The sequence below is a fragment of the Polyodon spathula genome, chromosome 12, assembly GCF_017654505.1.
Source record: "Polyodon spathula isolate WHYD16114869_AA chromosome 12, ASM1765450v1, whole genome shotgun sequence".
NCBI classification, from domain to species: domain Eukaryota; kingdom Metazoa; phylum Chordata; class Actinopteri; order Acipenseriformes; family Polyodontidae; genus Polyodon; species Polyodon spathula.
The window spans coordinates 12144457-12161695 of record NC_054545.1 but is presented as its reverse complement, the minus strand read 5'-3'; the positions used below and the strand labels follow the sequence as shown (position 1 = coordinate 12161695).

Sequence of the window (17239 nt, the reverse complement as noted above, 5' to 3'; positions counted from 1 at the left end):
GGAACAAACAATTTAAATTGACACACACAATATATATTTATACATACCAGGAGAAGTAAAAGCCTAAGCCTTATTTCAAAGTGCCTAGCAACTTTGTATATTGGTTGAAAGTTTCTCCAGATTGTCTGAAGACGTGTATAGCTGCCAGCAGCATTGCAATGGGCATGGTAGAAATACAATGAAGCGGGAGGCCAATACAGCACTCTCCAACTCCGCATGCCAGAGATGTGATCTAAAAGTTCCCGATTGGAAATGGCACCACAAAAAACAGAGAACCTGGATAGAGAGAGCAGTCTGGACTCTCTGAAGGCTTATGCCCCCAGCTTGGTGGCTGCCAGCCTTCTCAAGTACCCCTAAGTTCCCCCACTATGTAAAGTCTGAGAGAAGTGTTGTCTTATGTGCACTGGACATTTTATCTGGTTGAAACAAATAAATAAATACATAAATAAACAAACTGTACCATTAGGAGTAATTGAGGATCACTTCCATATTCATTGTTACAAATCCTTGAGTGGAACATAGATTTATTCCTTTCTACTATAGATAGAAAAATAACAGTTCTCAGCTTCACCACACAGACAAATTCAGGCATCCCTGAGAGTGCCTTGTATATTTCTTCATTGGAGAATATATTCAGGATAGAAAGTACATTAGAATATAAATGACAACCAAGGATTTTTTTATTCTTGCTTTACCTGTAACGTCCAGGTGAGCACTTTCAAGTTTGGTAAGTGAGATTGTGACAAACCACACAACTTAAATTGCACCACTCAAGGAAGAACTGGAATGTGTCCCAAACCAAAAGAAAAAAATCACAGTTTTCAACAAGCTGCTTCTGAAAAATGCACCTCTCCCAACAGTAGGATATTATGCAGGAGTATGATTTGTACAAAGTTTTTTTTTTTTTTTTAAATCTATCAACATACGTTCCTAGATACTGTATTCACAAATCCAGAATGAAGGTCACGAAGAAAAATTAAACAGTCTCTTAATGGGCACCAAAATGAGAAAACATTGGTGTACAAAAAAAGAAAAGAAAAATTTCTGGAGTTGAACACAGTGGTTTCACGGCTGCCCGGGCACATGTAAAAAGGGAGGGAGTGAAAGAAGAAAGTAGAGGAGGAGAGAGAGGTGCTGAAAAATGAAATGCTAACTTCTGCTCTTCCATAGATGCCTGCCAAGCCCAATGAAAAACAAACACATCAGACTGTTCTTCATAAGAGGAAGGCAGAACACACTTCAAATCCAACTCAATCTGCCACTTGACAGAGGAAAAGTAAAAACAACATGCTGATCCTGTTTACACATGGTTTCACACTGGCAGCTTATGAGCAACGCAACAAGCTGTGCTGCGATAGAGGGAATGTAGAAAAAGTGAAACAATACAGGGCCACAAAAAGCCTCTTCATACAGTTCAGCCCCCCCGCCCCCCCTCTCCTCCCCATGGGATTGGTTGCTTAAATGTCCTCTCGGCACATTGGCAGGTTGACGAAGGTGAACACATTGAACTCTATCATGACTGAGAAGCACAGGAATACGACGTATAGAACCAGCACATACACCCCCAGCTTTTTGTCCAGCTTCCACTTGTTAATATGCACAGCCATTACCTGCCAATGAAACAGAGAAGCATTACTTGAGCATCTTAAGATTACATGCACAAATAAAAATCAATACTTTTATTTGAAAACAAAAATGTGCCAAGTTTACATGTGAAACCCGATCAGGTTGGGAGGAATGGATGCTTCTGAACCAGGTGTCTGATTAAAACCCTAGTTCCAGTGAAAACTGGTTTACATGCTTAAGTACGGTTAGGTGTAGGTACTATTAGGACACGCTTAACATTGTAGTACATTGTTAGTGAATGCACAGTGGAAACAATTTACTTACCGTAAGGCCAACAGATCCCAATAATAGTATCACTGAATACACCAGACCTCTGCTGTTGATTTTAACCTACAGAAACCCAGGAGTGTTAGACACATACTAACAAGCGTGACTTAACATCACTTTCAATAGGCACATTTTACACACCTACGCTTTTTTTTTCTGCAGACTAAAGCCATCTTTAATGCTAAATCTCAGTTCACAATTAACTGTCCTGCATTAAACATTTCCTCACATCCCATTTTAGTTATTGGGTTACACTGCCCTTTGGTGGCAGTCTTGTTTTTTACAGCTCAATGCACATTTAGTGTTGGGCATGGAAGCAGATTTCAGGGACATACATTGGCACAAAAGTTTCAGGATCCATAGTAATATATATTATTAGTTAGGATGAATTATGTAAAACAAGGTCCAACTCTCAAGCTCTTGTCCTTTGAATAAAGCGTAACCACATATTGCCTTCTAGATAAAGTATACTCGTTTTTTTTGGTCATGGTTAAAATTGACACACACACACAAAAAAAAACCTATTATTCTAATTGGAGCAAGATGCCCGCAATATCAGTAGGGTATGCCATCTTCACAAAGTCATGTATAACTTGGGCATTTCATAGTTTTTAAACTAAATCACTACAGGCATCCAAGGTCTACTTACAATTGATCCATAGTGCACAACCATTGTCTGCAAACCCCATGGCAGACCAAGGCCAATCAAAATATCAAATACGTTGCTTCCTATTGTGTTAGAGACTGCCATATCCCCAAGACCTGGAATAAGGAGACATTTTAATTCACAGTGTATATTGTTCCAGGCAAAAACATTGTAAAAGTGAATTTACAAAGTACATTAACAAGTTAATCAAATTCCTTTCCATTTAGAAACAAAACACTTTATTCATGTGGTCATGTTGCTCAGATAAAAAAGAGGAGTTAGCATGGTACATTTTTTCATCTTGGCACACTTGACAGTTTGCGTGCTAAATTAGACAACTACGTCGTTAACTTGGGTGTGAGTACAGTACAATTACCTTGTCGGGCAACAATCAAACTAGCCATGCAGTCTGGCACACTGGTTCCCGCTGCCAGAAACGTGATGCCCATGATAACATCTGGGATTCCAAGGGTGTAACCAACCACAGTCACCTGCAAACAAACAGAAAGATGTGCAAAAGAACTGTGTGTTTGTGTCGGTGGGGGTTAGGCGCACATCACGATGATGAAGAAACCTACAATAAAAACACACAATGAGAGATGTTGATGTTACATAGATTTGTATCTGTATACAAGTGTGTTTTTTGACAACCTATACTATATATATATGGTGTGTGTGTGTGTGTGTGTGTGTGTGTGTGTGTGTGTGTGTGTGTGTGTGTGTGTGTGTGTGTGTGTAGTCTTGTGTGACAACCTCTGAACTCAGTGCATTCTTCACACTCCTGGAGAAAAAAGGTCCATAAATCTGCCCCTTTGATCCCAGTGGCATTATCTCTTTCGATCTCTCTGAGAACCTCTGGGTCCAACGCCAGTCCCTGGGAGCCTTTTAGCCCCTTTATGCTTTGCATTCCAAAGTCTTACAGCCTGGCCCCTTCTGGTCCACAGCATTGTTATCTTTTTAGCTTGCAGTCAATGCTGGGCAAGAAACTTGTAGACGCAATGTCTCTATCAATTGTAAGCAGTACATGCAATTTGAACCAAACAGTCTGCTATCTGCAATATTAGTCTCTTTTCAGAAAAAAACACCAGTATAGCTCTGCCAGTCCACATGCGTAGCAAACTGCTAATCAATTCTCAATCCATGTTTTCCAACTATATATATATATATATATATATATATATATATATATATATATATATATATATATATATATATACACACACACACACACACACACACAGACACACACACACACACACATATATATCATATAACATATCAAGCCAAGTACAAGGTTGTCCTGGAAGAAAACTTGCTTCCTTCTGCTCTGACAATGTTCCCCAACTCTGAGGATTGGTTTTTCCAGCAGGACAATGCTCCATGCCACACAGCCAGGTCAATCAAGGTGTGGGTGGAGGACCACCAGATCAAGACCCTGTCATGGCCTGCCCGATCTCCAGACCTGAACCCCATTGAAAACCTCTGGAATGTGATCAAGAGGAAGATGGATGGTCACAAGCCATCAAACAAAGCTGAGCTGCTTGAATTTTTGCGCCAGGAGTGGCATAAAGTCACCCAACATCAATGTGAAAGACTGGTGGAGAGCATGCCAAGACACATGAAAGCTGTGATTGACAATCAAGGTTATTCCACCAAATATTGATTTCTGAACTCTTCCTAAGTTAAAACATTAGTATTGTGTTGTTTAAAAATGAATATGAACTTATTTTCTTTGCATTATTCGAGGTCTGACAACACTGCATCTTTTTTGTTATTTTGACCAGTTGTCATTTTCTGCAAATAAATGCTCTAAATGACAATATTTTTATTTGGAATTTGGGAGAAATGTTGTCAGTAGTTTATAGAATAAAACAAAAATGTTCATTTTACCCAAACACATACCTATAAATAGTAAAACCAGAGAAACTGATAATTTTGCAGTGCTCTCAATTTTTTCCAGAGCTGTGTGTGTGTGTATATATATATATATATATATATATATATATATATATATATATATATATATATATATATATACATACATACATACATACATACATACATACATACATACATACATACATACATACATATATACATATATATATACATACATACATATATACATACATATATACATACATATATAACTCATATATATATATAATATATATATATATATATATATATATATATATATATATATATATATATATATATATACATATATATGTGTATATGTATATATATATATATATACACATATATATATATATATATTATATATATGTGATATATATATATATATATATATATATATATATATATATATATATATATATATATATATATATATATATATATATATATATACACACACACACACACACACACACACACACACACACATACACACATATTGTACCTATCCACATTTTCTAGTTGGTAATAATATCAAGATGAATTTACACATTTTGCACTGAAAAGATGGCCCACTGCATACATATTAAAACGGGTTAACTTACCATCCAGACCATAAAGTAGGAGAAGACAGCGATCCACACTGTGGACAGAATGAAACTAAGCATGAAGTATTTCTCCCATCTGGGATTTGCGCAATTGGGGACAGTGAAATACAGAAGGAGAAGCACTGGCCAGGAGAAGAGCCACTTCCCTTTATTCATACAACCAGCTGCAGGAGGGGAAAAAGGGACAGAACAGCATAACTGTTGTTACTTATTGACCAAAACAAATGGATGTCAAAAGCAATCCTCAAAGAAAGACAACACGCAGTAGGAGCAAATGGAATGGCATGATAAACACAATACAGGAAGTCTGGCAAACTCACATTGCTCGACATCTTAATCAGATCTTGTTTTAATTAATTAATTTATTTTAATAACCCTCGTTAACCCCATTTTCAGATTAACCACCTGTTTGGCTTCTGTCAAATCATACCAGTATTTCAAAACAGGATATTGTTGCTGACCTTTCAAAGCTCTCTCGTGAAGGGCAAGATGATGTTTTCATTTTATTTTTGTAATTAAAGTGGGCGCCAGCGCTTTCTTTGAAAAATCAAGTTCCTGAATCCTGGGTCTGTTTTTAAAGTGGTAACAAACCGCAGAGAGGAAGCTCTGGTTCACTAATATATTATAGTATATATATATATATATATATATATTATATATATATATAATATATATATATATATATATAATATGATATACATAAGACTACAATACTAACATTGGGAGAGTTAATTCACTTCTCTTCCAATTCATGGCAAGGCTTGCAGACTCATTTCCTCATAAGTCTTATTTTGTGGGATAAATGGCTCTCTAGAGTATTAATTAAACCTGAATTATTACGTTATTTAATCTTTGAAGGGTAATACAGAGTTACAAGACTGCAGCTTATTAATTCATGCTCGTTCGAACAAGGACCTGAAGATATTATGTAAGAGTCTCAGATCACTAAAATGGCTCTCAAGGCTGAAAGCTCACGCATGCTACAAAGGGTTGCTTTATATAAATTAGTCAATTCGTGTAGCATATTGGTAAAAGGCAAGTTTAGTACTGACGGGTAACAGCTACTTAACAAGGTGAACTATAGCATAGAAGAAAAACCTGGACTGACTAAATACTTCAGGGCTACTTTACTAATATGTATTCCAGTAGAAACAAAACTGTATCTTAAGTTGCCAGTGAATATGTTAGGTTTGTAGTCCTGTTTAACAAGTAGCATGTGGAGACAGTGCTTTGCTGCTAGGATTTTTTTTGTACTCTTACCTCTTGTTAGTTTTAACATTATAACTGGTCCCTCTATTGTGCCAAGATTCTTTTTGGTTCTTTGCTTGTTTTTTGTACATTAATTCTACATTTAAATATTAACTACGAACGCTGTAAAACTGCTGCATCCTGGTAATTTTAGTGCAAGTCACATGGTCTGACCGAAGCTAGACCACTGAGTGAGTTTGAACCACATGAACTGATTAAGTAGCAGCACTATCTTTTCATCTCTGTTGTCTTTGAAGTATAAAATACAAGCAAGCAACTAAATATCTCCAATAGAATAAATAAGGGGCTGCGATTATATTGCCTGTGTTAATATAGATCAACACCATACAACTATTTAGACACAAATAACTAATACTATACAATTAGCAGAACAACTTTAGTAAAATGATTTTTCATGATTTGTACTTTTAAGTGCTATATTAAATACAGCAAATGCCTAGATAGTTACATTTCACGGTTTTATGTTATGTAATACAGATTAAGAGTACTTTCAATTTAATCTGTGTTCTGGGGTTGTGATTTGTTTTTTCCTCAGCCCAGTTACCAGCAGACAGATGTACGCATAATGTCAACCTCTAGCATTACTGCCACTTAAGAGGCACTTCTGCTGAGTGGATTTAGCCATTAATAGGAAAGACTTACAACTGCCCACTAATAGTGCCCCAAGCAAGTTAAGGTGAGTGTCACGTGTGAATGATCAGTACTGAAAATAGACCACCAACTGAAATCTGTGCATCTGGAACACCATGGGATCATGACAAGCCCAGAATCGGAAAAGCACAGTGGATTGCATGCAACTTCATAAGGTTATTTTAATGCTCTCCTTGGCTACATTATGAGAACTTACTCTAATGTTGTTAAGCGCAAACGTGAAGTCTAAATGTAATGTATCAAATTACACAAATACAGTGCGTGTTCTGATTTTGTCATTTGGTACTTATAAGGGTCAAGTTCATTCTCAAATGTTTTGGCTGGCCAGTTTTGGGATGATGATGTTTTTGCCTATGTTGGCAATCGATTCTAGGCTTACCTGGTATAGAAAATGGAGAGCTCAGGTCAGGCTCATCATCTTCGCCTTGTTTATCCTCAGGAACATTTCCATTTTCTATGTTGTCGTGCTTCTCTTCCAAATCTCCATTATCCATCTCATTGGCAGCCTGGACCAGCCGCTGACGCTGGGAAAACAAAACACATTACACATCTTTTGAAGCAGAAAATTCCTGGAAATTTTCATCCCATCCCCACTCCCACAATATTGTCTTGGAATCCTGTAATTCCAAAGGTCAAAGAGGAGCTCTGATCGCATCATGAATGGTGTCAAAGCATCAAGCTGTGGCCTTGCAACCTATGTGTTTTGATACATTCTAAAACAATAGCCATAGAAGGCAACAAAGCATGGCAACCTCTTTTTCAAAAGACCGGTTTTAGAAATATAATTTTTTTTACTGTCCTTCCAATGACACCATCAGTCAATACACTGAAATACACATTAAAGCCTTTCCAACAACCTACAGTGCCTGTTTTAAATATGTATCTGTCAACCTTCACAGCAAATTCATTTTTTTGAAAAGAACAGTTCAAGGTTTAAGCCTTTAAATCCAACTATTTGTAGTTCTGAATGCAACTTCTGTTAAAAGTAGAACTACGAGAGAGGAAAGGAATTATATTTCACAATTGTGAGGAGACGCCTGCTGTTTGTGAAGCATTCTGGAGAGGACACAACACATAAAATGGAGAATTGAAACGGGTGGAAGCTTCCAGGCCTATGCCTGACATTTCAATGAAACCGGCTGGCAGATTAAAAAGTTCTAAAGCGTGACCCCAGTGAGTTGGCATTTAGAAAACTGATGTTTCCAGACCCACTGAGCCAGAACCAGAAACATCACTTAATGTGGTGTAATGGATGGTATGGTAAAGTATTATATTCATAATGTCAAACACTTTAATATTCATTAAATTCATTAAATACAAATAGAGTATTACTTTCATATTATTGAAATCAATGACTATTCCAAGTTGTGCATACTACCACCACTTCAGCAATACAAGAAACAAATTCACATATTCATATACCAGAGAACAACACGTGGCAAGATGATTTGTGGAAACATTTGTTTACCTAAACCATATCTAGTGTACCTCTGGGACTTTTTCCTCTTGTTAATCCCTTCACAGCTGTGCAAGCTCACCTCAATCCTGCCCTCTGCCAATTAATCATGTCAACTGGGGGCTAAGTAGAGACCACAAAACTAATTTCACTTGCAGTTCGAACCTTAGCATCCAGAAGCAACTGGCCCGAGATGCTAGTGAATAAGCCAACAGGCTCTTAATTATCTGCATCATCATGCTTGCCTGAGCTTAACCATGCTTTATTACCCTTTTCTATGCTCTTTCCTCCCCACCCCGCCCCATGCCAAGCCATGCCATAATGCAATTGACATTAAAATGAGGGAATTATTTTCTTATTCAGGTTACCTTTCTTATTCCTTATTTCATATCTTTTGGACCTTGGTATAATGTCTTACCTCCCTATTGCTACAATAATTAGGTTTTTATTCACTAAGATTTGCCATCTTAGAAAAACCAACAAAACAACAATTCTACTTCAGTAAAAATAAAAAACAAAAAAGAAGGAGGAGAGGACCCTTGAGGCAAACTAGCAGGAGACGATCATCAAATGAGTCAATTTACTGATTAGACTCATTTAAATCAAGGTGCATTTTTCACAAGTTCAGGGTTACGTTAAGATTGTTGTTTTAATATCAGGGGAGGTACAGTCATAAGTGCAAGGCCCAGACTCGCAATATTTTAGGTAACTATAAAGAGTATGCACTACTGGCTGCAGGGCTTTGCATCAACAGTCATGTAATATAAATAGTTATCAATGGGCATGAATCTTCTATGTATGTTGAAGGATATTTGGACAGATTTTTCTAAAATTTGTCAATTGTTTGTTTCTACTTGAAAAAATTCTCCAAATGTACCCCTTTCCCAAGCAGGTTTGTACCTTTTTAATACATCCACTCATTTATAAACTCTGGAAGTAAAACTTTAGGTATCAGCGCAAAACAAACAAAAAATCTAGTACACCAACAAAAAGTCTTTCAAAATGTCCTTTTTTTTTCCCAGGCAACACTTTGTCAAATTATCTGTCTAACAGACTGGTCAATTAGATGAATGTTTCATCAATTTTTTTTCTTAAAGGTCTTACCTTCACTCACTTGCTGCCGATATTTTAAACAAATTGCTGCAATCAGAAGCCAGTTTTACTACGAGCACCGCTACAACTCTTATTGAGTCACAAGAGAGCATTAAGAATAGAAGAGACCACACACCTCATTAATGATTAACCTGCTCGCCATGCGCAATCTTGTCTTGGGTCCAAAGTGGTTGGTGATCATGATTCGCAGGCCTGCTTCGGGGAACCTTAACTTGGGAGGGCTGGAGCAGATGATCTCGTCCACCATCACAACGGAGTTCTTGCTGTATGTATTCCTCATTTTCACTATCGATCACAACGCCAGAGTTAGTTTAAAAAGAGGCAAAAAACACACAGAACCGCGCAAGTCGCAACTATAGAGGCTTCAAAATAAGCCAAGCCAAGAAATGAAAAGCAGGGGGAGTAAACAGAGATCTACCACACACATTTAACTGACGTTACCGAGGCTTAACTTATCTGTAAGATGAGATTTCTTTACCTTCTGTTACTCGCCCAAAGATAAAACTTTTGTGGTCTTGAAAGCTAGTGTAAAACCATTTGCTGTACTTTATAAAGGTAAAGCACTTTGTTGTCTCGTAAACACCTCATTTCAGACAGATTTGAAATGAACATGCTGTTAACTGCACACCAAATTGTGTGAGACCATTTATATTAAACAATATTCTAAAGACTGGGTTGTCAACTTCAAGATGCTGAACAGGTTACCATTAACTAGAGTGGATAGGGTCTCTATTCTCTCCCAGTACAATGTTGCCACCATGTTGCTACAGGTTATGCTTGCTATCTGCTCTGCAGGTATGCACTTCTGACACTTGATTTTACTGGTTGGCAGGGAAAGAATATTCTCCATTTAATACTGTAAAGTTCATAATTCCCTTATGGAGCCAGAAATTTGCTGACTGCAAAATTTGCTGAGATCAATAGCTCGACAAAACTGAGACAGCCAGACAAGCAGATGGACAATTGTTAGAGAGCCCATGGCCTATTTGTCTTCAAATTACTCTGTAAGGATCATTTTTATAGAGCAGTTAAAATACGATTTTAAAAAGCCAATAGACCAATCATAACAAATTCAATGCTCAATTAAGGTGGCAGAATGACTGCTCTAACTAAAGACTTGATGGCTTCCCTCGCATACTTCTGGCGAGAGTCCCATGCCTGTAGATCACAAGCTAGTTTGCTCATCCAATCCTTGACATCGGAGAACAGTCATTACCAGGCATAATGACTTTTTTTTATAAAACCAAACGCTATTGAAAAGACTAGTGCATGATCTTGGAGGGTTTATATGGAAAATAATCCTGTATTCAGGAGAGATTTGAACTCAGAAAGATTCCTCAAGTCCTTGTTATAGAACTTGACATTTACTGACGGGAAACAGGAAAGGGAGTCCTTGTTGTTCATTCGCTATAATGGAGGACTGTGTAGCTTAGGAAATCAGTCACAAACAAATACTATAGACTTCCGTTACTCCACTAACTCTTCAATAGATGAGTCTTGGGGCTTTTTTTGATGAAAATACAACCGCCCCAAATCATTTTGCTACAATTTTCATGCAGTACAGTACGCCACAACTGAACTCTCCTGTGTCCATATCTCCAAAATGAATATTTTGTAACACTGAGGCAGCCCTAGGCACGCCGTCAAATTATTTTCTTTTTAGAAACCCTCCAATAGCATGGTAATATTCCTTTAAATTTCAACCATTATATTTTTAAACATTCAGAACAAAACACCTCACAAGGCTCGGAATAAAAAGCAACATTCTATACATGCAGATGAATACAAAAGATAATAATTCTGTCTTGCCTTTGAGCAAAAAGTAAAAACAGCCCCAATTATAGTACAATATATTTAAAGTAGGAAAAGACAACAAGAAAAAAACACTGCACAATAAGTAACATCACAAAGCAGTGGAACACAGAAGCAACAACAATTTTAGTAAGGCTAAACAGACAGGCGTCATTGAAAGATTAGTTAGAGAATTGAAATCAGAAGCAGATACTGTATCTGAGTGAACTGAGAATGGAGAACACATAGCAAGGTTTGTGTTTGTTTCCCCCTCAGGGTTGCAAAGCTAATCAGAAGCAAGAGAAAGGCGTAGCTTAGGAGCCAGCAAAGGAGATGTTTACAAAAAGAAGAAGACCTATATAGTGCACAGTTAGCGCATTGATAGGCAAGAGAATCTGACAGAGAAAGCACACAACATTTACAGCAAGGGACAAATTGCTTTCTGTTAAAACTGAAATGAAGTTTTAGAAAGAAAGAATTAATTAGGAGCCACAATTTACAATATTTCATGGGTTTACAAGCAGTTTTTTAAAAGGAGGAAAACTAAATACAAATGTTAAAAATGTAGCTTCAAATTACATTCATAGTTTTGTTTTTCTTGCTGTTCCTTTTTTTTTTATAAATGATTACAATCATTATGAGTGATTAACTATCTAGACCTCTTTTTTATTCTTTTGAAAAGGTCTATGTTAAAAGGAATTGTTCGCAGACATAACAGGCTTTCCATATAAAGCTACTCTTTACAAAGGCTCCAGTAAAAAGCTTCTCTCCTGTTACATCTGTATATATGGATTATTAAATGGGTTCCAGCCTACACACAACTTCACTACTGGCTCCCGGTTGTGAGTAAAGTAAATGTGCAATGGCAGTTTTATAATGCATCTTGCCTTGGTAACCATAGTATAGGACTACCTTGTTTTCCTAAATCAAATGGTTTTGACACACTTGTATGATACTGCTCTTAGCAGCTGGCAACCACCCAGACAGAAAAAGGAGAATATATTCTCTTTTTTACTCCAATGTAATACTATCCAAACATATTTCAGATTAAAATCAACAGTAGGTCAATATTTTGCTTGCTGCCTGAAACTATGTGTTTTAGAAATGTAAACAAACTGGGTTACCAATAAGGTCTGCTTCATGACAAGTGGAGAGCATACAATTGCACCCAATTGACGTTTTGTAAATCAGCCTGTCTGATTACCCTTACCTTTCCTCAGCAATGGCAGTGATGGGTCATCCCACCTAATGTCATAACAAGCATTACCATCCTCCGTTTCGTTGCTCACTGCGCCACCGTTGGCTATGTTCTTCCCCACCTTGGCAGTGAAAAAAATCTGCAAACTTGTATTAAATCTACACAGAGACACACAAAAAAAAACTGTAATGATCTGGCAAATAAAACACATTCCATCATAAATGAAGAGACACTTAAAATCTCTGTCGAGGCAATGCTAGGACAGTCTGCAGCTATTAACTTCCTGTGTCTTTTCTTTCCCTTTCTACGGTAGTTTGAATTTAGCAAACTTGGGTCTAGTTCAAAGAACTAACCAAATATAAAATGCTGCCACTCCAACTTATAACCCACTTTTTATGTAAAGGATAAACAACAAGTGTTGAATTGGTAAAAGATCATTCACTGTTTGGAGTTCTTTTTCAGTACAGCTGCGCATCTGCACATTTGTAATTGTCATTAATTTGATCATGATTCCTCTTTTCATTTAAACTCCCTGCTGTTTGTCTTTTTATTTTTTAATATATAAAAATCAGGCACATGACTTTTCAGTGGAAGGAATAAAAGGCCTGTAGTGATTAATGGCAAGCAGCAAAAAATGTCAGGTGCTGTGCTTTAAAAGGAGGAAAGCACTTACTTCATGATTAGTATGTAGCCAGCATACATGAGGATGAGAATCAGGGCTTCCCACCTGAAGAATAAATAAAAATAGATGAAGCGGGTGCTGACAGGTCAGAACAACCGGGAAAGCAAGTCAGCCTCACAAGAAGAGCTGCTGCATCTTATACAGAAATAATTAAAAAAAAAAAAAAAAAAAAAAAAAAAAAAAAGGACGGGGACAGGGGACTAGAGAACTCACCAGTCGATTTGTTCATCATAAATACACTGAAAAAGAAACACAAAACAGTATTAAAAAGATCACTAATTATGGCTGGAGACTAGCATAGGTTTATAGGGGTCTGAGGCCCACAGTCAAATGTTAAACCCCGCAGTGAATTTAGTCAAATGTGACCACACAGGAGTCCCCACTCACCAAAAAGGTGCAATTTAAAAGCTTAGTAAATGCAGAATGTTTTTAAAGAGTCTGGTGTCTATTAAGGTCTATAAATAAGGGAGCTGGGATGGAGTATGGTTTGTAATCCCATATTCTGAAACACCTAGAAATGCTACAGATGGAGACCATGACAACAGTATGTGGGAGGCTTAAGGGACTGTAGATAACATGAGCTTTCTGGCCCTCTGCTATTCAGAAAGTCGGGGAGATTTAAAACTCAAAAGCACAGGTCAATTCAGCCGCACAGCAACACACATAGATTAAACATTACACAATGTTATTTTGATGAGTAAACACAATGGTACATTTTTTCTATAAAATACTTTAAACTACTGAATAACCCCATACACTACGGAGCACTGTACCTAATCCCTGCAGCACTGACTGTGTTACTACACTTGGCAGCAGTGTCCCTAGTGACACTACTCTTACACACTATGGCAAGCGTTTTTAATGCGGTCACTCAAGATTACACAAGGTTGTGACTGATCTTCTGTCTAGCCCAGTGGTCCTCAAAGTCATGCCGGCGAAGCCAGGCCATCGTGCCCGCGGCAGCTGTTCATAAATTATGGGTCGGGTACACATTTCTGGCAGGTAGTAGCGTGGCAAAATAAAGAAGGCTTTAAGCACGTTTTCCAACAAAAACGGCACATCAGTCCATTGACAGTGTTGCTCGCTTATGCTGTGCTTGTACGTACGATCAACCAATTGAATATCTGCACTGTCTCTGCGGTAGCCCAATCATAACTTAGCTTGGTGGGACATAAACTGTGTCTGTTTCAGGTGCAGGTACTAACTGTAAATTTAACCAATAGAAGAGTCAGATATCTGCCGAGTTTTACGCAGCAGTCCCATCATAAGCAAACAGAGGCCATTCACGGTATTCTGCATGAAAATGGAAGGCGAGTGAGTAGCCAATTGGAAAGTGAAAGATCTGACAGCTGTCCAATCATTCGTGAGCAGGCGGGGTGTTATGTCGGGTAAGCACTGAATTTCGCCGACGTTACTGAGAAATACAATACATTTCAGTATTTAGAATTCAATTTTTTTATCTCTGAATTTTTTTTTATTTCACCAGACAAGGGAAACACTGTAGTATATTTAGTTACGAATCCACTTGAATTGTACTGGAGATGAGCGATTTTTAAAACAGAGTAGTGTTGACAGATTTGTCAAATAGAAACAAAGCGATACGCTATCTACACTTTATTTTAGTTTATTCACGGTTATCTGTGTAAACATGCTATTTAAAAATATTTGCATTGCATATTTTATGTAAATTATTTAAAGAATAAGCGCAGCACGCACAATTACTACCTGAGACTTGCTTATTAGAGTGCCTTCTTGCGACAAATATGTACAGGGTCAGCGTGCCCGCAAACAGCCAAGATAGATCAACGTATGCCTGTGCCAAAATTACTTGGAGGACCACTGGTCTAACCCATCAAGACTGAATCTGATTGAAGGCAAAAACACCTGACTTTTACATTTATATATACAGAATACATCGTCTCAGAGATTCCACTCACATAACACATGAAATCAGTCATGTGAAGGACAGCCAGCTTACACAAAAGATTGGTACATATTGCAGGTGTTCATGGCCCCCCTCTCTCTTTACTAATACGTTAACCTATTCTATTGCCCCTATTTATACACAGAATGTGTGTACTTTGCATAAATACAGTCCTTTTAAAAATGACCCACTAGGTCATTTTCTTGGCAGTTTGCAATGGATTTGATTAGACAGAAGTGTGTCGAATGACAAACTGCTGTCAATCACAGTTCCAACAGGGCCCGCAGCCCTCCTTGTTGTGTCGTTTTCCTTCACTGTCTGCTTTGTCGACACACAGGGAACTGGGGATAATAATAATAATAATAATAATACAGAAAATACAGCAACACATGGACAGTCTGACAGAACGCAGCACTGCAGAGTTGCATTCCCAGTGTGGATAGGTCTTGCACATAGACAGCAATGGGATTGCTTCAGGCATTCTGCAGTGTGTACCGAGCTGGTTAATGTAAGAGCAGGTCAGGGGTTATGTATTGAGAACTAGCTACAGCCACCCTGCCAAAACACACACATGTAAACACTATAGGGGATACCGCCTATATCAAATGCTAGAACCACACCACTGCCTTATTTTTTTTATATTCTGAGATGGCAAATGGTATTGAAAGCAAAGCTGTCCAAACAGGTGTACCAGGACTTGATTAGTGAAGTGAGGTTTTGATGGATGATTCAGCAACAACAACGTTAATAAAATGTGTTTTATTTCTAACTACCACTACAACTACAAATAAATATAAAGCGCACACTACTTTGTATTCAGCGCTACTGCTGTATGTATTTGTATAACCTATTGTGGAATGAGTCATACTGTTGGCACGACACATTACAAAATTATAAATCAAAAGCGACAACAATTAGGAGTAATATACACCCAACTGTGCATAATAAGGCTGTAATTATATTTTGGGTTTCTGGTGACAAATGATTTATACTTTTTCACCAGAAACCTGACATAAAATTTCAGCCTTGTCTGTACAGTTTTGGGGTATATTACAGTAACCCCTCAGTACAAAAACATGCCTAAAGATTGTTAGTGAAAATAAAGTTTTGCTGATAATATTTATTGAACACTGTGGCAAGTAGCTTGCATGTGAAATAAAACAAACAAAAAAAAAACATAACTTAAATATTAAGTGCAAATTCAGTACAGAAATACACAATTATATAAATGGAAAACATGACTGCAAAGTGTAGTACATTGTACTGCCTTCTCTGGCTTATTTTTAAATGTAAAATCCTACTCACTGTAATGGTATAAAGTTGTACATAAATATATCAAATAAATATTGCCTGCCCTGGCTTGCATGTGTGTACAGATCTAGATTTCTAACCAGACACTGCAGTTCTTTAGTTTCTGTGCTTTGATATGCTGTGCTGAGTAAAGAAGACTTACAATACAAACAGTAAACCTCCGAGATGTCGATGGCCATTCAAATGTTGCTGAAGCCATTTTCTTATCGCTCTTTTTAGGTACTGTAACCACAGTAGTTTACATATTCATTGAATTGTTGCATCACACTGTTATATACGTAAGCTCTCTTGTGTTGCTTACTGCATCAGAAAACAGGTAGAAGCATGGTGGAGCAAATCAAATACGAGAACCAGTTAGTGTACACCAGCCTATATGCTCATTAGAGCAAAAGAAACTGGCTAGTAAAGTACATTACAGTAGAACACAATGCACAGAAAGTACCTGTGTAACCTTGCAAAACTGTAAATATTTGGGAGACATGAATTATGTGAGATGGTATCAATGGTGTTTTCTTGTGCCCGTGAACTATGTGATAGTTTTGAAAAAGGTTTGCAGTTTTATCATCAACCTTATTATACATGGACAAACATCTTACACGGGTCTCCAGGTACACACCATTAACCAGTTTCCAATTTACAATACTGGTGTTGTGAACTTACCGCAATTAGTGCCAGCACTGACAAAATGTAGTAAAGTGAATCTCGAAACAAGGACCACCATGTGAGCACAACGACCTGCAAGAGTAGAGGGTGCATGAGGACAAATCACTTGCTCTG

The 17239-nt window shown here is 37.5% G+C and overlaps 1 protein-coding gene across 2 annotated transcripts in view; it reads right to left on the bottom strand.

Annotated features, from left to right (window-relative positions):
• Positions 1-658: 658 nt before the first annotated feature.
• The window catches only part of LOC121323812 (sodium/potassium/calcium exchanger 4-like), a 54245-nt gene continuing 37664 nt past the window's right edge, over positions 659-17239 (bottom strand). Inside the window, exons 7-17 of one of the 2 annotated variants that reach the window (XM_041265036.1) lie at positions 17123-17197; positions 13441-13466; positions 13219-13272; positions 12558-12703; positions 9672-9841; positions 7367-7511; positions 5065-5231; positions 2916-3030; positions 2543-2655; positions 1891-1956; positions 659-1610 (exon numbers count right to left, since the gene is read on the bottom strand). In XM_041265036.1, coding sequence (XP_041120970.1) covers positions 1458-1610; positions 1891-1956; positions 2543-2655; positions 2916-3030; positions 5065-5231; positions 7367-7511; positions 9672-9841; positions 12558-12703; positions 13219-13272; positions 13441-13466; positions 17123-17197 — 1230 coding nt within the window. In that variant the 3' untranslated portion in view covers positions 659-1457. The remainder of the gene's footprint in view (positions 1611-1890; positions 1957-2542; positions 2656-2915; positions 3031-5064; positions 5232-7366; positions 7512-9671; positions 9842-12557; positions 12704-13218; positions 13273-13440; positions 13467-17122; positions 17198-17239) is intronic. The other variant, XM_041265037.1, reaches the window with a different exon arrangement.